This window comes from Galeopterus variegatus, unplaced genomic scaffold (genome assembly GCF_000696425.1).
Source record: "Galeopterus variegatus unplaced genomic scaffold, G_variegatus-3.0.2 Scaffold1710, whole genome shotgun sequence".
Taxonomy (NCBI): domain Eukaryota; kingdom Metazoa; phylum Chordata; class Mammalia; order Dermoptera; family Cynocephalidae; genus Galeopterus; species Galeopterus variegatus.
In genome coordinates this window covers 317,706-338,643 of record NW_007727821.1, presented here as the reverse complement: position 1 = coordinate 338,643, position 20,938 = coordinate 317,706, and the positions used below count along the sequence as shown (strand labels likewise).

Genomic DNA, 20,938 nt, shown 5'->3' with positions numbered 1-20,938 from the left:
TGTCAAATATATGACTGGATGTTTCCTTCCAGTCCTTTCTCTGTGTGCGTCGGGGGTGGGGAGCTGTTGATAGCTAAGATCACGTGTCCCCTTTCTCAGAAACTCCACGCACCTGTACACACATGCCGTTCTATCGCTTTCCCGCCGACTCAAACTCAAGGCTCAGGTCCAGTGTTCCCCCCAATGAGACCATTCCATCACCCCTCCCCAAGGGAGCCCTGATCTGGCAAATGCCAGTTCACAGAGCAATAACATTTCCACCGCACTTCACAGTTTACAAAACTATTTCCTCCAACCCAATAGAGCCTCAAAACAACCCATGCAGGTAGGAGGTGTACACACATGCCGTTCTATCGCTTTCCCGCCGACTCAAACTCAAGGCTCAGGTCCAGTGTCCCCCCCATGAGACCGTCCCATCACCCCTCCCCAAGGGAGCCCTGATCTGGCAAATGCCAGTTCACAGAGCAATAACATTTCCACCGCACTTCACAGTTTACAAAACTTTATTTCCTCCAACCCAATAGAGCCTCAAAACAACCCATGCAGGTAGGAGAGCAAGTAGAGCTTGACCACCCCCGTTTAAAATTAGGCCACTAAGACCCAGAGTGGCCATGTGGCTGCCACAGTCATCCAGAAAGGTAGGTCCAGGTGTCGGGCCCCAAACAGCATAGCCCGTGCCACTACTTGGAATCAGAGAGGTTTTGCCTTAAGAATGAGAGAGGCCATATAAGGAGAAGACACCAAGAGTTTGACTCCGAGTCCAACCGCCTGGGTTTGAATCCCAGCTCTGCCACTTACTAGTTGTGTGAACTTGGGCAAGTGGCTTCACTTCTCTGGGCCTCAGTTTTCTCCTCTGTAAGATGGGGATGACAGCAGCTCCTGCCTCATTCCCTCGTCAGGACGATCCATACGACAGGCGTAAAACAGCACCGGGCACATATTAAACCCTCAGTAAACACTTGTTCTACATAAAAATGCACCTGGCCAGATGCACCTAGTGGGTGCACATCTCAGCCATGATCACCAAACCTCAGCGCCCTGAGCCGCCGGCCCACAGAGGTGAGTCACACTTTGCTCAGGGACGAGCATGCACCTGGCCAGATGCACCTAGTGGGTGCACATCTCAGCCATGATCACCAAACCTCAGCGACCTGAGCCGCCGGCCCACAGAGGTGAGTCACACTTTGCTCAGGGACGAGCCCCCAAAGCCAGCTGCAAAGACTTCTACAAGGCGGCCTCCGCTTGCACTCACACCCCATGCTCACTTTCTGTCATCTCATCAAGGACAGCAGGGCTCCCTGGTTTTCAGTCTGAAGCCCACCCCCACTTGAGTGACAGCCCTGACATCTGCAAACACTTCAAAGCAGCAAAGGGGAGAGGCCAGGGCAAAGGAACGTTTTGTAAAAGGAAGACCCCTTTGTACGTTCATGTTTCCCACCCGTAATAACACAGGCAAATAAAAATCAAGCCAAGCAACTGCAGATTGCAAAGAAGGCCTCCTCCAGATTCCCACGACACCTCGTCCTGACTTCTGTTAAGCGGCAGGTAAAGAGATCTTTCTACGATGCACATCTCAACGCACTGGCTCCCAGGCTAAAACCCTTCCCGGTTCTTTCCTCTCAATCAGGCCACCTCCCTCTTTCCAGACCCACCCCCATCAAGGTCCTCTAGCCACAACACACTGGTCCTCCTCACAAGTGTCCCCAGCACACAATGGCCAGAGCCGTACCCTTGCCTGAAACTTCTCCCTTCCCTGTGCAAACTCCCAGCTCCTCCATCAAGGCCCAGGCCCAAAGTCACCTTCTCCAAAAGCCTTCTCCCACCCTGGAGAAAGCCATGTTCAGTCCCCGCACTGGGGTCCACACCCTTGGGAGCCACACCCACTGCACGTGGAGTCACTTCTGTTCACTCCACATTGACAGGAGCATGTCATGGGCCAGGGTGAGCATCCGAAATGGTCCCCACCCGCCCTTGGGAACTTCAATGCTCCTCTGTTAAACAGGGCTACACCGTATCCACCTCAAACAGCTGCCCCAAACCCAACAAGGCAGAGGGAGTAGAGAGCCAGCCACGCTGTGCCTGGCACCTAGTAGGTGCTTGGCATGTAGTAGGCACTTGGACCACAGTGACTCCGGTTGTCTGCCTCTGAAACAAACTCTTGACTCAGCCAAGTGGAGCCTCCCATCTTTTGAGACCCACAATAGGTGTGATTAGAAGCCACCCTTGGGGAAGGGTCCTCCTGCAGGAGGCAGCCCACACCTGGGCACGGCACAGGGCCAGATGAGAAGGCTGGAGCAGGTCCGCCAGCCTCTCGCCATGGCTCGGCCCCCAGGAGCCCTCTCCCACCCCAGCCTTCACAAGTTCCAGTCCAAACAGGGCCCTGGATTAGAATTTCCCATTTGAAAAATCAATATTTAAAGCTCTGCGCCTGCCAAGTGAGGGGAAGGCCTTGCTTGTAAATATTTGTCTCTACTGGCAAAGCTGGGCTTCTTGCTCACTGCAGCTACCCCGCCTCACTCCTGGCCCTCTGCTTGCACAGCTCCCAGCCAACTGCACGGCAGGACACCCCTGGGGAGATGGGAGAGGACTATCTGGTGGCCACGTAGGGCTGCAATGAGGTAGGCCAGCCCTACATCCACACAGACCTGTGTGTAGAGCTGCCCCAGGCCCATGCATCTGTCCCTCAGGGCAGGGACAGAGACACCTCATTGTGAGGCTTCTCTGGACTCCAAAGCACATGAGGTGTCCCAGGGGGCACCCCGGGTTTTTTCCTTTCTTATTTTGGAAAAAAGCACAAAGACAAAACCTTAAGGATGTTTGTAAATCACTGCCTGCCATCGCCATTGTGTGGGACAGCGCTCTGCTGCCTGTACCAACAGCTGCCCGTACCAACAGCTGCCCACGGGAGAAGCCCACACCCAGTCCTCTGGGCCCCCCCAGAGACATGGAAGCTGGTGTGTCATCTCACCGGGGAAGCCATCTAGATGGCGGTGAGTGACTGAGCTGTCATGTACCAGCTGAATAACTACCCTGGCATGACCATTCTCGGGGAATCATTCATTCACTCACCCATTCAGCCATTCATTCATTCATTCACTCATTCAATTACTCACTGAACACCTACCTGTGCCAGGCACTGGGGCTAGACACACAAGTGGACAAAAACAAATGTGAGCAAAGTCCTTTTGGGAGGGGTCTTCTGGGTCAACAAATGCCACAAACAAATGGGAAGTCACAACCGAGTCAGGTGCTGGGGTAGGAGAGGTCCGAAGCAGGCAGGGACAGAGGGGCATGACCTGGTCTGAGAGGTGAAGGAAGGCTTCCCAGGGGACGTGAACAAGTAGACAAAGGCCAAGGCAGGGCGCGGGGCAGAGCAGGGTGGAAAGGCAGCCCGTGAAAGGGGCAGCCACGGCACCAGCAGGAGCTCGTGAACTGCTCAGCACGCCCTGGCAGGTGGGACCTACCCAGCCACTCGTTGAACTTCTTCACCTCGCTCGGGAGCCCTAGCTCAGTGAAGTCCCCAGCGTGGATCAGCACGTCACCATAGGGCATCTGGATGGGGTCCGTCCTCGAGTGGGTGTCAGAGACACAGACAAAGCGGGTATAGCCAGGTGGCTTAGGCGCGTCGTGAGGCACTGGATCCACCCTGCGGGGAGAGAAGACACTGTGGGTCGTGGTGGCCACAGAGCCATGAGCCTACAGGGTGCTGCAGCCCATGGCCCCATCAACTCAGATCAGACTCAGCAGAAAAGGGACCGGGCGTCCAGCCTTCCCGTCGGCCCACCTGGGTCTAAATCCTGACTCTACCACTCACTAGCCAGGCAAAACATTTCTGTTTCCTGAGCCTCAGTTTCCCCCTCTGTACCATGGGAACTTCAGAGGGCACTTGTGAGGGTTAAAGGAGATAACAAATGAGAGGACTGCCACAGTGTGGCCACTATGCCACATGCTACTCGAATGATCGCAACTCACCTGTTGCTTGAGCAAAGCAGCATTCCCCAACGTTGTTTCCATTATCACCCCTGAGGGCCTCTGCAGATGTCTCTTCCTGCTCACCCCCACTCGTGAAATTTTAACACCACAGATACGCTGTTTATCTGATTAGGTACGATATGTCCATCTACGCTTCAGACATGACAAGAGTAAGATTTTTCACCCCCAAGAACTAGTTTTCACCCTTTGGAGGGCGCTACTTCCCCTGTTGAGAATGCACGGACTAAAGTCCATGGTGCAGTCAAAAGAACTAACTCCTGAGCACCGCGCAGAGCCACGCAGCATGCGAGGAGAATGGCGTAGTAAAGGCAGAATTCCTGGGAACACGCGAAATGAACGATCTGGAAGACGGGTGGCAATTTTCAAAACTATGAGATACTCTGATCATTTTTAGACCAAGGGCCTCCCAGAGTTGTGCAAAGAAACACTCAGAAGACCACACTTCAATCCCAGCTCTGCCACTTGTCTCTAATGCGCAACCTTAAGCGAAATTCGTGGCCTTGGTTTGCATAAAGCAAAATGCAGCGACCTCACCAAGCAAAATACTCAGAAAACTAAAAATAGTGGCACATCGTAGGTTCCTGTTCCTCAGGAGCCGGCTGTGGCCCTCTTGATTTATAGACAAGGACGCTGAGAGCCAGCAGGCTGAGCAAGAGGCCCGGTGGACTGAGCCCCAGCGCCTGACTTCCAGCACTCTTCCCCCCACACACGGCCTCCCCAGCTGAACGAATTTGCCAGGCTCAAAACTCTTAAAAACAACGCAATGACATTTCAACAAGCAGCTCTCTCCAAATGAGTATGCCGCTCGAGGAGTTGTGTTTAAATCTAATTATGCGGCAAACCAGAAGCGGTACCATATCAGTTACATAAATACTTTTAAAGACATCTTTCTAATTATCCTTTTTTTTTTTTTCAGACAATATACTTCGAAGAAATTTAATTAACACCTTACAGGAGACGTGGGTTCAGCATGCTAATGTGCAGGGAGCATTAGCTCGATCCACTGCAGTCAGAGGCGCCAAGCCAGCCTGTCCCCCACCACGACGCTGTGATAGGCGGGGGCACCCTTGGCCCCTTTTGGGGGGTTGTTAAGCCAAGACAGAATCCCAGCAGATCGGAGCTGGGCTGGACTGGGAAGAAAAGGAAAATCCCCTGAGTGAGTCTAATGATAACCTACCAGGAAGATGCTGGGAGCTTTTCCTCTTTTCTGTCCATTCATTCATTCATTCACTCACTTGCTCATTCAATACAACACATCCTGAATGCCTACCATGTGCCAGCCCTGAGCTCAGTGGGGAACCACAGGGATGAACCAGGCCTGATTACTGCCCGCTAGGAGCCCACTGACTGATGGTAGAGACAGACTTGGCCAGACAGTGACAATACAGCCACCAGCTTTGATGGGGCAGCAGAGGGGCAGGGGGCCAGAGAAGACCCTAACCTGGCTGGGACCTCCTGGAAGTCTCCAACAGGAGGCAATGCCTGAGCTGGTCTGGAAGCTAAAATCTCCCTCCCAGTAATTCCCACCACTCCTCTGGGGCCCCTATCACCCCCCTCCCCCATGACAGTCTTGCAGGTAAGTGACTTCACCCGCACACCCTGCCCACCTCCTACACACCCCATTGGATCCAGGGCAGCCAATCACTACTGGGCTATTGACCTGGCACAGGAATACCAGTGAGCCAATCAAATTCATTCATTCATTCTCTCTCTCTCTGAGGTTTTGAAGATGCCACAAGGTGACAAAGACCAAGGCAAAGAGACAAAGAGAGACAAAGAAGGGAGAGACAGGGACTGCCATGCTACCCCCAGAGATGCCTGGGGATCACTACCCAGCGGAGGAGCCCCGAGCGGCCTCGGCTCCCTCCACCGCCAGCAGCAGCGCCAGCCCACCGTGCAGACTCAGAGGGCTCTCATCGGCTGGGCCTGCTGCTGCATCCACAGCGCTTTAATTAACTCGCTCTCATTTCCCTACGCCCTGAGGCTTCTGGAGCGCAGTGAAGATGCAAACCTAGCAATCCCCAGAGAAAGAAAGAAAGACTCTTCTTTCCCTGCACAGTCCTCCGGCTACTTGCTCAACCTTGAAATAATGACAATAATGATACAATGATGATTCCCACGATGGAGAGCCCGTTGTGTGCTAAACACTTGATGTGCGCTGCTCTCTTCGCACTCCTCCCCATCTTACAGGTGAGGAAACTGAGGCTCAGAAAAGGCCAACTCTCCCACGATCGCAGCTATGGAAGCCAGTGGAACTGAAATTCAAAGCAGGCTTTTGGTTCCAGAATTCACACCAGGCTGGACTATTTTTAGGACGTACTTCGTTTCATTCAATCTATGAGCAAATGCTTGTTGAGTGCCTCCTAAAGGCCGGGCACCTGCTGGGTGCGAGGGATACCCATGGAAGCTTCTGGCATGGGGCGCCCAGAAACCCTCCCTGTGTTCTGGAAGTGAGGAAAAGACCAAGAAGGGCAGAGATATGGAGAAGGAGCCGGGGTACAAGAGGGCATCTTTTGACCCCTAGATCAAGCTGTGCCTGAAGCGAGATCCAAACCTGAACTTCCTAGCTGATTACATGAGCCAGCAAATTCCTGTTCACCCTTCAGGCAATTTAAGTTGTGTTTCTGACACTTGCAATGACAAAACTCTGGCTAACACCTGAGTCACAACAGCCCTGTGGGCTAAACAACTAAGGCCTGGAAAAGTGGTCCCACGTCCAAGGTCCCAGCTAAAGAGCAGAATTTAAACCCAGGTCCTCATCTTTCCAACAGGAATTGTTTTTTGGGGTTTTTTTGTTTTTGTTTTTGTTTTTTGGTGGCTGGCTGATACAGAGACAACAGGAATTTAGGCATCTAACCTCAACATCTTCTTGTGACAAGAAAAAAACAAGCAAAATGCTTTTCTCCCAGTGGTGCAGGACAGAGAACACAGCCTCTGGTGCCCAGACCTAGGCTGGCACCCTGGCTCGGTGGCCTCCCCCTCACTGTGCCCCTTGACCCTACCAGGCTCTAGTCCAGCCCTGTAGGGTGGGAACAAGCCACTCACTCTTTGGGATGTTGTAAGAACTTCAATGACCTTCACAGCTCCAAGCCTTGATGCCAATACCCTGCAGTGTTCCCTCCACCCTGCTCTGGGTTCTCTCTCTCCCGTAAGCCATTATCCCCCGTTACCCCACTCCTGGGGAAATGAGGTGCTCCGAAGGTCTGCGGTGGGGACAGAGGTTCCAACAACACATCCATCTGTGAGACTGGGCTTCAGCCGTGGCACTTTAAAATGGAAGGAGCCTCTAGTCCTTTCCTCTCCTTTTACAAATGAGGAAACTGAGGCCCAGAAGGGGCACTGCCTGGCTGGCTCAGTATCCCACAACAAATGTCCAGTGCTCCCCCCACGAAGCGCTGGTCACAGGTGGCCCCGCCCCCACTGCCACCCTGCGTTTCTGCACCCGCCCTTCCTTTCCCCCTCCTGGCCTCTGCTTTCTGGCTCCACTTAGGTCAAAGCACTGCAAGCCCAGGGGATGTGCTGCCGCCCCCAGGAGCCCCGCCTTGATCCCTAACATTCTTCCTGGACCTTGTTACCTCCTCGTCCCTGTTCCCTTTTCTTTCCTTCTTCCCATTCACTGTGCTAGCCTCGAGGGAGGCAGTCCCGTGCTGGTGGAGGGGAGCGACACTGGACAATGGTCCACGAATGAATGTATAAGCAGAGACTGAGGCACGTGCCACAAGAGCAGAGACTGAGCTCTGAGCACCTAGCGCTGGGGTGGACTGACACGTGGGTGAGTCTGAAGAATGAGTCGGTGCTCACAGGGCAAAGAGCTGGGGAGGCAGAGGGATCAGCATGAGCAAAGACCTGAGGCAGGAGGAATAAAAGAATGTTCAAGAACCTGGAGCCGCTACCGCATCTGCTGCTAGTGGGAGAGGGAGGCAAGATGAGGCTTGAGAGCCAGACGGTGCCAGGTTTGAGTCTTCTCCTGCCTGGCCGCGTGCCCCCCTTGCCGGGCTCCAGGCTGAGCCCACTGTCTCCTGGCGCGTCTCACGCCTGGACAGGCCGAGGAAAGGCACGGTGCTGAGCGGGAGCCCCGCTCATGTGCTCACCCTCCAAAGCCTCGGCTTCCTCATCTGCAGAGAGGGGTCAGCGTGCAGGCCTGGCACAGCTGGAGGACTGGGGACAAGGCACGAAGGGGCCACCCCGGGCTGGCACAGAGTAGTGCTCGCCACCCCTCCCCAACTCCACTACATTCTTCAAGGACCCTGCACAGCCTAGGGGCTCAGAGGGTCTTCAAATCAGCGACTCAAGTCCCCACCACGACTCCTTCGGTGGCCGGAGAGAAGCACTGCCTGCAGTGCCTGGCACGACGCCATGGAGGCCCCTGCACGCAGAGCTCCGCCCCGGCCCTCAGCACTCACTGACCACCAGGAAACCCGCCCACCCAAGGCAGAAGGGCTGCTGTCCCGGGGGCTCCCCCAAGGCCCCTGCAGGGTTTCTCAGCCCCCAAGGTGAGGCATCTTCGTTCTCAGGGCCCACAACCCAGAGGCCCAGTTCTGGAGGTTTATTACTCAGGCAAAGGCAGCCTCGTTACTGGCGGGATCTCACGGGGTAGCTGTGTAAATCACACGGCTCAATCAGAGGCCGCGTTTGGACTGTCACTGTTGTTATTAAATGTAAATTGTGGATTTATTAAATAAGGCTCCCTCGCTCCCTCACCCCGGAGACAAAGCCCGGGGCAGCGATAACTCACATGTCGGGAAGTGGCTTCCTTCCTCCCTGCCTCTCCCCAAGGGGGAGCAGCCGACTCGCCATGGAAACCCACTCGGCCACCCCCTCAGCCTGCACGCTTCCCCCGCTCAGGGACTGAATGAAGCGGGTGGACAGCAGCAGCCCCCCGATTCCCTGGGCCAGCCCAGGCTTCATCCAGCTTTGTTCAAAGCTCAAAGCCAGAGCTGGGTACACGCTCTTCCCGGGGCCTTGCCCAAACCCCAGCTGCCTTCAAGCCCCATTGCTAATGGGAGCCATGTCCCTTACGGCCTTCAGGACTGGCAGCACAGAGCATTCCAGGAGAGGAGCGGGCAGACCAGGTGTGCATCCTCACTGGGCCCACTCTAGCTACGCAGCTAGACCACGAGAAAGCCACTACGCTTTTCCTCCATAGCCCTATCGCTGCCAGTATCACATGCTATTATGTGCTTTTACAACACGTTTGCTACCTGTCTGCTATCCCATGGGAGTATAAGCTGAGCGTGGGCAGGGTCTGTCTTTGATCACTGCTGTGTCCCAAGCACCCACCGCAGGCTTGGCATGTGCTACCAGTACTGAGCATTGCTGCCAGCCTGGCCCAGCTCTATGTGCATTTACCTATTTCATCCCCAGTATTACTATGAGCAGCATTTTACGGTTGGGGAAACTGAGGCACCAAGAGGCATGAACCCCACCCAGGAGGCTAGCTCAGAGCCCGATTTCCTAACCAGCTAGCTACTCAGCTGCTCACAAATGTCCCGGATGAATGAATGAACGAACAGTGCTCCGTTCCTCATCGCTTAAATGGGGGAAATCACCCCTCTCTCTTTCACTCACTGCCCTTCCTGAGGACACAGTCTGGCCTGCAGGGGCCTGCAATGTCTCTTGCACCGGGCACCCTCCGCCCACCTGGGTGTCTCTGCAGTTCTGAGACACCCCCCTCTCCCAGTCACTTCCAGCTCTGACCTGCTGCTCCCTCTGCCTGGCCCACCCACTTCCTCTTCATGCCCCCTCCCAACTTGCTCCTCCTCCTCCTCCTCGGGCTCTCAACCTAGAAGTTGCCTTTTCCAGGGGGTCTTTTCAAGAGCCCCCCAAAACTGGCAGAAGCCTCCCAAGCCCTCCTCTCCCCTGTCTTCCTGTTTCCCTGGCTCTCTTCAAACTAGGGGCTCCCTGGGTGTCTGCCTGGCCCAGGCAGAGGCTGCAGTGTGCGCACAGGTTCAGGCACACACAAACCCCACCTGCTCTGTCTGAGGGCCTGGTGCTCTCTGCCATTCCTACTGGGCAGGAGTCCAGCCCAGGGAAGCCCTCCCTCCCTGCAGCATCCCTGCCAGGCCTCAATGTCACAGAGAACTAAGGAACAGCATGCCTGAGACCCAGGGTATTCCATCAATCTGACCAAATCTAACAATCTGGGGGCCGGCCCGGTGGCGCACTCAGTAGAGTGCGGCACTTGGGAGCGCAGCGGCGCTCCCACCGAGGGTTCAGATTCCATATAGAGACCGGTTCCCACTCACTGGTTGAGCGCGGTGCGGGCGCGACACCGAGGGTTGCGATCCCGTTACCGGTCACGAAAAAAGACAAAAAGGAAAAAAAAAAATCTAACAATCTGACCCCCAAAAAGAAAATCAGAGGCAGTTGGCTAAACAGAAATCTACCAAAATAAAGCAGGCAGCTACTGACACCACCAGCCCTACAGCCCCCACTAAACAAGCATTTTCCTAAGCAAGCACTGCTGGAAAGAGGGTCTTCCCAGTGCTGGAGCCCACTCCCAGGCCTGGTGTCTGTCTCCTTCCAGAGCTCTTCCCCTGATGAACAACATCCCCACATTCACCCTTTACAGCAGAGGCTGGGGCCTGGGGGACACCACAGGAAGGAGAGGCAGCACCCCACCCACACCAGCTTCCAGGCCAGGGTTTGGAAACTTCCACGGCTCCTTCCCTAAGCGATCTACACGCCAGCTTCTCCAGTCTCCCCAAGGGACAGCAGCTGAGACCCTATGTGTATACAGCATCCCAGAGATGGTGCCACGGCCCTAGAGGAGGCTCAGGGGCATCTGACCCAGCAGGAGGTCACGAGAGCCTCATCTAGGCTCTACAGCACCAGTTCGTCCCCATCACAGCTCTGACCTTGCCATGCTGTCACTGGGGGTCAGTCTCCCCCCCTGCAGGGGCTCATCCATAATCCACACTTAGCACTTGGCAGGCACCCCAAGGGGCCGAGCGAACGTACAGCTGAGTGGACAAATGACTGAACCCTCCAGGGGGGGTGCGTACTTCCACAGACGTCACAATCAAAAGACACTGAGGTGCTCGGTATGGGTGGAGAGAGCCCCGGGCTGGAGTTGGGCAGCCTGGGTTCAAGGCCAGCCCCAGTGCTTGCCAGCTGTGTGGGCTTGGGTGTGTCACGTCACTGGTCTGCACCCCTGGTTCCTCACCAGGTAAGTCCTGCAGGGCTGATGGGGGGTGGGCAATGGTGATAAAGGAGGAGGGACCTTGCAGGAACATAGGGAGTCACCCAGAGCAGGGCTGGGAGTTTACCCGCCTCCAGTCCACACTACCCACACCTCTCCAGGACCTAAGAGGAAATCCACCAGAGCCCCAAGGGTCAGGCGGCAGAACTCAGTCCTCTCGGGAGAGCATCTCTGCTTTGCCAACAGAAGCACCAAGATCTGGACAAAAGGGGGGGTGGGGCAGCCAGCCCCAAACTGAGTTCCAGCCTGCCATGGGGCTTATGGCAACTCCCTTCCCCTCTCTGGGACTCAGTCTCCCCATCTGTACAATGAGAAAGTCAAGTCAGATCAGGGGTCACCAACTCAACTATCAGGAGGGGACAGCTGGAACTCAGCCCCCCACACGTTGCCAGGAGCACATGTGGGCCTGGGGTTGCAAAGCCTTTTAGTTTTATAAAGAGAAGCTAGAAGTCTGAATTTTTATGTGCAATCACCTCATTTTTTAAATATTTGTAAAACATTCTCCCAGCCAAATAAAACAGGACCATGGGCCAGAATCGGCCCACAGGCCATCAATCTGCAACTTCTCACAGGTCTCTCCAACTCAGAGCCTCGGTGATCCCAGGATTCCAAAAATGTTTCAGTCAACAGCATTGAATGCTTGCTTACAGCTGCGCCCAGAAGCCAGGAGGCACCCCGAGTCTGTGAGCACCCCCCCCATGGCCACCATCGCCCACGCCACATGGGTCCCATAGAGAGCCACCCACTTACATCTGCACGTGCGGCGGCTGGAAGCGGCCCTGGTTGATGTTGTAGAAGGTGAAGGCCTGGGTGGGGTTGGAGCTGTACTCGTCCACCTCGACGATGAGCCGGCTGTGCTGGTGCCGCCGAGCAGCCATCACGTGGGACTGGGAGAACGCCATGCCCAGGCCGCAGGGAAGGAGGGCCAGGGCCTCCGCCTTCAGGACGCCGGCATCCCACCTAGAGCGCCACATGGACCTCCGCGGGCCACCCGGGCATCTCCCACTGCCGCCGCCACCGCCGCCCGGCCCCCCGCCAGACCTGGAAACAGACTGAGGAGACGGAGCAGAACCGTGCGACAGTTAATCTGTTTGGGATTTGCTTTATTTAATGTCAGATGAAGATTTAGAAAGAGGGAGAGGGCGGGGAGAAGGGAGAGGGGGAAAAACACAGTCGTACAGCTCAAAAACTCATTACAAATCTTTCCAACTCAGCAGTTTGATGAATATACTTTGGTAAAAAGAGAAGGGAAGGAGGGGACAAGAAAAAAAAAAGCCACAACGCTATGGACGGATGCATGCATGGTCCAACATGTTTAAATACTTCAGGCTTTTTTTTTTTCCTTTCAACAAAATCCTCGAGTCTACAAGGTAACAGGGAGCTGGAGCAAGACAATGGCTAGTATTTTGTAAACAAGTTAAGTTTTACTTTCCAAAATTGGGGAATAGGAAGGATTCCCCTCCAACCTACCCCCTCTCCACAGACCCCCCAACACAGCCACACAGCCCCACACCCGCGCCCTGCAAGCCTGAGCAGGTGGAGACAGCACAGGCGAAGATTCCTTCCTCAACATCAGTTTTGCCTTAAGATATCTTTTAGCAGCGCCCGGAGAAGGGATTTTCCCAGACCCAGATGGCCATACACCCCCGCAGCTCTGGGGGTGCTGGTGGCAGTGGGGAAAAGAGCGGGAGGGAAGGGGAATCTACTTTTTGGAAAATCTTCCCCAATGCCTCAGTATCCTCTCCCTTCTGAAGGTCTCAGGAATTCTGATGGCCCCGTCAACGCTTGAATCCACTGAGAATCGCAGCTTCTGAGACCGCAGAATTTTTTCTAAATTTCTTTCATTGGAAAGTCCAGTTTGCATTCATATTTACTGGACTAAAATGCCCCTTTGACTGACTGCAATTTGGCTATGAAGAAACGTGGCCGCACAGGCCCTGGGGAGACTGTCCCACCCCGACACACTTAACACTATGGCCCACACCTCCTTACAAACACCAGGGATTTTTCTCATTCCTTTTTATAATTTTTTTTTTTTAACTGTGTAAGTAGGAAATGCCCAGAAGATTTTTGGTCATTGTTGTTTTCAGTTTTGGGTCATTAAGGTCCTCTGACTATTCCATTTGCACTGTATTTAACCAAGGAGAAAATAATGTAATTTAAACTATTCCTGGACAGTCATATCCCAATCACGTTAAATGAAGAAAAATCCCCTTTGCTTTGCTCTTGGAAGAAGAATCAACACAGGCAGAAAACAAATTAGATTAGGAAAATGACAAAAATTAGAGACTGGAGAACATCTTAATTATGTGCAAAGGAGAAATGGGTTATTAATTTTTAAAAAATTTCAATCATCCCCATAAAAGATGGAATTAATAGCAACATCCTCCTCCTCCCCCACCCATCCCCCCAAAAACGCTTCCTGATTCACAACACATATCCCTCTTCTCCACTTGGGAAGGCAAGGAAAAAAACCCTGCTTTTTCCCCAGGACACACTGGTTCCCGTTCTTTGTCCCTGCTGATTGTTTCTAAGTGAATCGGTTTTCCCTGCAGATGCCAAGGCAGCAGGCCTCTGATGTGGGCGAATTGGGGTTTCCTGGCAGAGCCGGCCTGCACCCCTGCTGTCTGTTACTCCTGCCTGGTACCAAAAACCTGGGAGAGGCCTTGGGGCTCCAGATGCCAAGGTCCAGGGCTGCACCTGCTTTGAGCCAGGTGGATCTGGTCAGAGGGTTGAGCCCCAGCATTATGCTTACTTGCTGTGTGATGCTAGGCCAACTTCCTAACCTCTCTGAGCCTCAGCTTCCTCTTCTAGAAAATGGATTTGACAATAGTAATGCCACCTCCCAGGGTGGGTGTGCAGTTTAAATGAGGAAATACGTAGGAATCCTGAGTATGATGCCTGGCAGGCACCAAGTGCCCAGTTAATATTGGCTGTGACTACTAGAGTCATTATTCAGGCCCTGTGTATTGAGGGCCTGCTGTCTGCAAGTGCTTCCCAGCTACTGGGGCACCAGGGTACAGGGATGTCGCACGTGGGCCAAGGGGCCAGCTCCAGGAGCTGGGAGTGTCTAACAGTGGCTTGCAGGACTGGAATCCTTCTCAAATGCCAGCTGACCACATCACACCCTTGCTTGAAACCCTTGCTGTGGCTCCTCTGGTAAGGACCTTTGACCATGAGTCCCCACATGGCCTGGCCCTGCCCATACTCGGGCTCTCAAGCCAGCGTCCACGGATTCTCGCCCCTCAGGCCTTAGTGGGCACTGTGCTTTTGTTCAGAGCCACCCAATTCCAACATGTTATGACGGTTTTCTTCTTGAATGCTCACCACCTATGAGGCAGGTATTCCTGTATCTCCCATTTTGCCTCTGAGAAGTGAAGTCTCCTGCCCGGAATCGCAGGGAGAGCAGGCGGCAGAGCTGAGACCCAGCCTGGTCCCTGGTTCCACTCCTTCCGCCTGGACCTCTCACCCTCTTCTCCAGCTGGCGAAAGCCCGCTCACCCTTCACCTCTCAGCAAAGCCACTATTTCCTCAGAGATGCCTGATCAGGGCCCTCATTGCTGGAGAGAGCCTGCACGTCCCCTCAGAGCAGAGCCTAGGACTCCCCTATTCACCCCTGTAGGGCAGCTCCAGCCCCCACCAGCTCTGGGACCTGAGCAGGCAGCTTAGCCTCCCAGAGGCTCTGTTTGCTCGTCTATGAAGTGGACAGAAAAATAGTCCCTATTTCATAGAGTCATGAGTATTAAATTAGGTGACACATGCAAACTGCTCATCACAGAGCCCAGCACATAATGAGTGCTCAGTAAATATTAGCTAATCTTCTTATATTATTATCACCCCAGAGCCTACCACGAATACTTCATAAATATTGAATTAGTGAATGGATGAAGGGATGGATAGACTGTCGGACAAATGGATGGATGAAGCAAGGGATGGAGGCAGGGACGCACGGAAGGAAGGATGGGGGGATGGAGGCAGGGACGGAGGGAGGGCTTCAGGGAGGAATGCACAGTCTGAGTATGTGTCTGGCCAGACTCTTTCCCTGGTGCCCAGCGCAGGCCTGGCAGAGGGCAGGTGTCAAGAGAGTTCAGCTAAAGACTGAGCCTCACCTCCTCTCTCCCCCTCCTCCACCACTTAACCCTGCAAGGAGGCTGGCCAGGCTGAGCACAGACCTTGTGCCAGGAGGTCCCGGGGGCCTCCACCCATCCCCACCCCAGAGCAGCAGGCGCCAGCATGCCCTGGGGAAGCCTGCAGCGGGGGAGAGCCGCTCTGCACCAGGGGCCTCAGCGGGAAAAGGCAGGCGGCAAGGCGTCCCGAGGAGCTCTGCAGTGAAATGCTGCATTTCACATAAAGAGGGTTCGCAATGGGCCCTGCTCAGGGAAATCAGGGAAACTGGGTATGCGGAGCCTTCTTCTAATACCCATTTAATATTTATGGAGCCGCAGCAGCGCCTTAGCCACCATGCCGAGAACGCAAGCATTGTCTGCCCGCAGCCGATCCACGACCTCCGAAGGAGCAGCGCTTCCCTAACAAACGGCTTTCAGCTGGGAAGTGTTTACACCTGGTCCACAAAACAACGCAGCATGCAAGCAACATGCTGCAAGCAACGCAGCGGTGCCACTGCCGGGAGACCTCCTGGGCTTCCGTCCTGGCTCTTCGTCCAGCCGAGTGACCTTGAACAAGTCAAGCATCCTGGCGAGGAGCCTCGTCTGTGCAAAGGGGGGAAGGGGTGGAACTACAGAGGGTAGGGTGGAATCAATTAATTAATGCACTTATTCAGCAAATATTTGCCACATCCCTACTTGCCATCACTGTTCCAGGTGCCAGAAAGAGCAGTGAAAAAGCAGAGGCCTGCCCTCAGTATGGGGGGGTAGGAAATAAAATAAAGATCAGTAAACAGAACAGACACTTTCAGATAATAAAATGCACCTGGAAGACAGAACAGGGTGATGGGGTAATAAATAATCAGGGGGTACTTGAAGTTGGGTAATCAAGAAAGACCCTCTGAAGAGGTGACATCACCTCACACAGGAATGATGGAAGAAGCCAGCCATTCCCAGGCCTGGGGAACAGCATGTGCAAAGGCCTTGAGGCAGAGGAAGCACTGATAAATGGTCCTGCATTTATTCTTAATGTTTCTGGCCACCAGCATGCTTCTGCAATGGAAAGGAGTGTGGACTCTGAAGTCAGAGGAAGCTGAGTTCCAATTCAGTCTCAGGTGCTGCTTAGCTGTGGGGCGTTGGGCAAGCCACTTAACCTCTGAGTTTCTCTTCCTCAGTGGTCTCCTCTTGGGGTTACACAGAAGAAAGAACAAGCCTTGTGCCTGTCCCTCCATAAAGCCCCAGTGAGCCTAGATTGGGAGGCTCCAGGTCCACCTGGCCTGGCACACGTTCCAAAATGCCCTCTCTTTTTAAGGGCTTGCTTTTCAAAAGTCTTTTATTTTTTTCTCAAGATGGTTTCTCTTTCTGTTTTCCTCCCAAAGGCATTTATTTGTTGGTCCTTAGATGCCATGAGTGGAGTTAGGCTAGGGCTCAAATGGGAACCTAGGCGCCAAGAGACCGTGGAGCAAGTATCCATTAGGCACCAACTGTATGGAAAGCTGATGTCTAAGAAAGAAGTTCAACTCCAGACCCCGCCTCTCAGTGTGCCTCTCTGACCTCACCTCCCCCACCTGGTCTGGCCTTCTGCTGGTCTTGACCCTCCAACCCTACAGCCACATCACACCAGCCTTCAGAAGGAACATCCTAAAATCACTTCTGACCACACCATTTCCTCTGACACACCAAGCCTCCGCAGGAGCACCTGCTGCCCTCAGGTAAAGCCCAGCTTCTCAGGTCAGCTCCAGAGGCCATGCCCAGTCCCAGCCTCCCTCTCACTTCTCAGGCTGAGCTCAATCATGGGGTTTCCCTGGCACACTGGGAGTGCGGCCTCAGAGCCTCCACACACCCTGTTCCCTATGCCTGGAAGGAAGGCTCTGCACACCACCCCCTCCTGCATTCACACAGCTGTTTCCCGGCTCAGGCCCACTCAGCTGCCATACAGCTCCGGGCCCCAGAGACATCTTCCCTGACCTCCCCAGGCTGGGTCAGGAGCCTCCACCCACAGCCCCCCAAGGTGTCCCTTAGCAAAGCCCCAACACACAGTCTGGTTTTGTGTCTGAGCTAAACGAGAAGCCAAAGAATAAAATAATATGTGAATGAATAAATGAATGAATGAATGAGAGAAACTACTCAGGCCTTCAAGTCTGACAGCCTGGATTCAAAAGCAGGTTTAACCTCCCCGGATCTCAGTTTTTCATCTGCAAACATGCAGAGGCTAAAACCTCCCTCCCAAGATTGTCTGGAGGATTAAAAAATACAGTAGATGCAAAATCACCCAGCCAAGGGCCCAGCATGCAGTAGGTGCTCACTAAATGTCTCTTCATTTGTGAGAAAGTTCTGATAAAACCCAGGAGCTCTGCGGCAAACTTTAGAAGATGCAGTAGAGATTTTCAGATGGTCAAGCAACCCTCTTCTCCCCCACCTGGAACCCCAGGGTTCCTGACCCCTCTCTCCCACCTGTTAGTGGGTAAGTCAGAGGTTGTTTTACTGCCCAGGGTGCTGGGGCTGGACACCTTCAGTACAACCTGCCCTTGACGAATTTTTCTGGTCAAACTCTTCACCGCCCCCCTCACCTGGGCAGTGCAGCCAGCCCCAAACACCTGCTGCTCCTCCTCTGGGCCAGACCCTGTTCTGGGACCCAAATGACTCAAACATGAAACTAGCCCTCAAAGCACTTGGGGCCTGGCAGGAGCAGTCAGACATATCAACAGATCTCCTCAGAACTCTGTGCGAGGAGTTACAGCAGAGGAGGTCTGTGGGCCCCCAAGAAGGCGCCCACCAAACTGTGAGACACAGAAAGAAGAAAGGTTAGGAATTGCCTCAGCTCACATGGAGCATCTCAACAGCAGGTGGATTTTGCAAAAGGGATGCTTGGGTCATTCTAGCAGCCCATATCTGCCCAAAGATACAAGAAGGAAATCTGTGAGTGTTTGCACTGCTGGGGAGTTGCTGACCTGCAGACCAAAGAAAGATTTGCTTCGCTGTGTGGTTTGCAGCATCCACTTCCATCCAACACAGGCTCGTCAAAGTCAGCATGGGCCTGGGACAGTTCTGGTTCATGTATGTTATCCCAGTACCATTGTTATCAGCATTCTCTCTGGCTCTCAAAAGTGTCCCAATTTGGAAGGTAAAGGTCACTTCACAAAGCCAAAGGGAAGCTGTTAAGGCAGCCACCCTTGAAAGGCACTAATGTTTCTCTTCCACTCAGTGGCATGTCTTTAACAATAACTGTGAGGCTAGGACAATATTGCTTTGTCTTGAGTCCAAAACTTGGACGACAATCAATGACAGCACAGGGACGACTGTCTTATTATACATTAGAAACCGCTGGAGAAACATCTTCCTCAACAGCCTTCCCGGCTCCGGCGTTCTGAAAGCTTTCACTAGGATTCCAAGCACATATTTGCTCCGGCTCCTCTGTGAGTCCTTTAACTATGTGTGCGGGCAACTGAGCAGCCCCAGCCACTGTCACTGGTCAGCCCGAAGTGCCACCCACTGTCTTCAGGCCGATGGCTCAGAGCAACACGGGGAGAAGACCAGCTCAGCCAAGACACTGCTTACTGAGGTTCTTGTTGCAATGTGGTGAAATGTCACCGAAAAACCACACAACACCTCCTAAGTGGTCCCCCCCAGGAAAATGCAGGAGAAAATATTTAACAAAAATTACCAAGGTGTGGGGGTTTGGGAAGAGTTCTTTTACAAGCCATACTTCCCACGTAAGCTCAAAAATCACTTTTAAATTGTATGTTCTTTCCTTGTTTGCTCGTGCCTGAAAATATGCAATTGATTAGTCAATAGTTGAAAATGTCATAAAGGGTAAAAAAAATAAACAGAAGAACTCAAAGGAGAGAAAAAGGGACAAACAGCCCAATAGGGAAAAAAACAGACCCAGTCCCACCATGTCCTAAAATGATAGACCCTCATGTTTGACGTCCTTTATCAACTGCGGGTTTCCAAGGAAAGAAAACATTGGCCTACAGCTGGTACTAGCAGCTAAGTTGAATGTGTTGATGAGCTAAGTAGATGAAGGATCCACAAATACAGTGAAAATTAGCCCATGCGCCTTGAAAAAGGATCAACCACAAGTGACTTTAAAGCATTTACCACTTAAAAACCTTTTAGCAGGGCCCATTTTGAATTATGACTACATAATTTTAAATTACACTTTCTAATTCCTCGCTACCACCACCCCCCGCACACCCCCCAGCAGTCACTGCCGGTTCATTTTCCAATTACGTACTTTTATTTCAGAATACTTACTGGATCATGTCCTGTCTGTCACAAATAACTGCTCACTTATTCCTTTAATTTTAGATACGAATGCAGTTGGTTCACCCACTTGTCTTTAAATTCTGAATATTCTCCGTTCCCGTTGCACAGAACGAGGCCAGAGATGCAAAGAAACCCACAAAGCTCGGGCAGAGAAATATGTTTGTAAACCAGTGCTCCACTCCATAAATTATTATAATTCTTGGAGCTTTCTATCTCTATCTAGCAGATCAGCAATCACATAAATAATAGTGAGTGGACTGATTTTTTTCTTCTTCAAAGTGCTATGTCCTAGTTTTCAAAATAAAGCACTTGGAGATTCACGTATCTGTGGGGTTTAAGTGGGAAGCTGCTCAGATCCGTTTCAAACAAGCACACAGACATACCCACACACAAAAGGAAATCAGAGGTAAATGTGTAAAGATCAGCGTTCAGTGTCCCCTTCCCACATATACATCAAGTCACACTCAACAGTAATGGGTGTTTAGGACACACGTGGTTAGGGAGCAGGAGAGGCAAGAGGTCGTGGTTGCTCAGCAATCAAATACAATTTGCAAAGAAAGTAAATGTGGATTTACAGTTCTCGTGGAAATCTATTAAACAGATGTCACTGAAGCATAATCAAATCGGCACTATGGTAATTCTACACTTAAGTCTGAGATTGGGGTTTTGCCATTTTTATGATCAGTTTAAGTGTATGTTTTTGTGATCGTGCAAGAATTTGCAATTAAAGATTAAACCTCCAAAGCATGATCAATTAACTAATGCGTCTGAATGACAAACTTACAAAAGCAAAACTCCATCCTCCACCCCCATCCACCACCCCATTGTACAGGGAGCCCAGGACAGGCTAAGGGTGGGATGAGGGAACATTTGCCTTTACCATGAACACTTCGTTGCTAAAAATCACTTCGTTGTGAAGGGGGAAAGGCAGGGTGTGGGGAAGGGCTTGCATTTCTCAGGTAGCCGGTGCAATATATTTTGCAGTCTTACAGGCTGCAGCATTCTCTGGAAAATGCAAAAGAATGAAATGAAGGGGAAATGATGAGAGTGTTGGAAATTGGAAGCAGACATCATTTTCTCCTTAAAGTGATGAAATTAGCATGGGTGATGCCAAAAGTCTTTTCATGTGCATCAACGCTGAGCCCCCAATCCTCCTTGGAAGGAGGGGATGGAAGTATTGTAAAGATGAGCAACAGACAAGTTACGTGATAGAGACAAACTTTCAGGTGTAGATTGGGGTGGTGGAAAGAGGAATCGACTCATCCCTGGCTCTGGACGGGATGCAGATCACAATCAGCCAGAGGGAGATTTTTGTATGTTTCTCGTTGGGGGGGGGGGGGGGGGGGGGGTGGTTTTTTTTTTTTTTTTTTTGT

At 52.6% G+C, this 20,938-nt stretch overlaps 1 protein-coding gene across 1 annotated transcript in view; it reads right to left on the bottom strand.

The window, feature by feature from the left end:
- Positions 1 to 20,938, bottom strand: part of MPPED1 (metallophosphoesterase domain containing 1) — a gene marked incomplete at its 3' end in the record, with an annotated part of 27,775 nt that overhangs the window by 2,618 nt on the left and 4,219 nt on the right. The window contains exons 2-3 of the mRNA XM_008578535.1: positions 11,945 to 12,246; positions 3,416 to 3,646 (exon numbers count right to left, since the gene is read on the bottom strand). Of these exons, the coding sequence (XP_008576757.1) occupies positions 3,416 to 3,646; positions 11,945 to 12,168 (455 nt within the window). The remainder of the gene's footprint in view (positions 1 to 3,415; positions 3,647 to 11,944; positions 12,247 to 20,938) is intronic.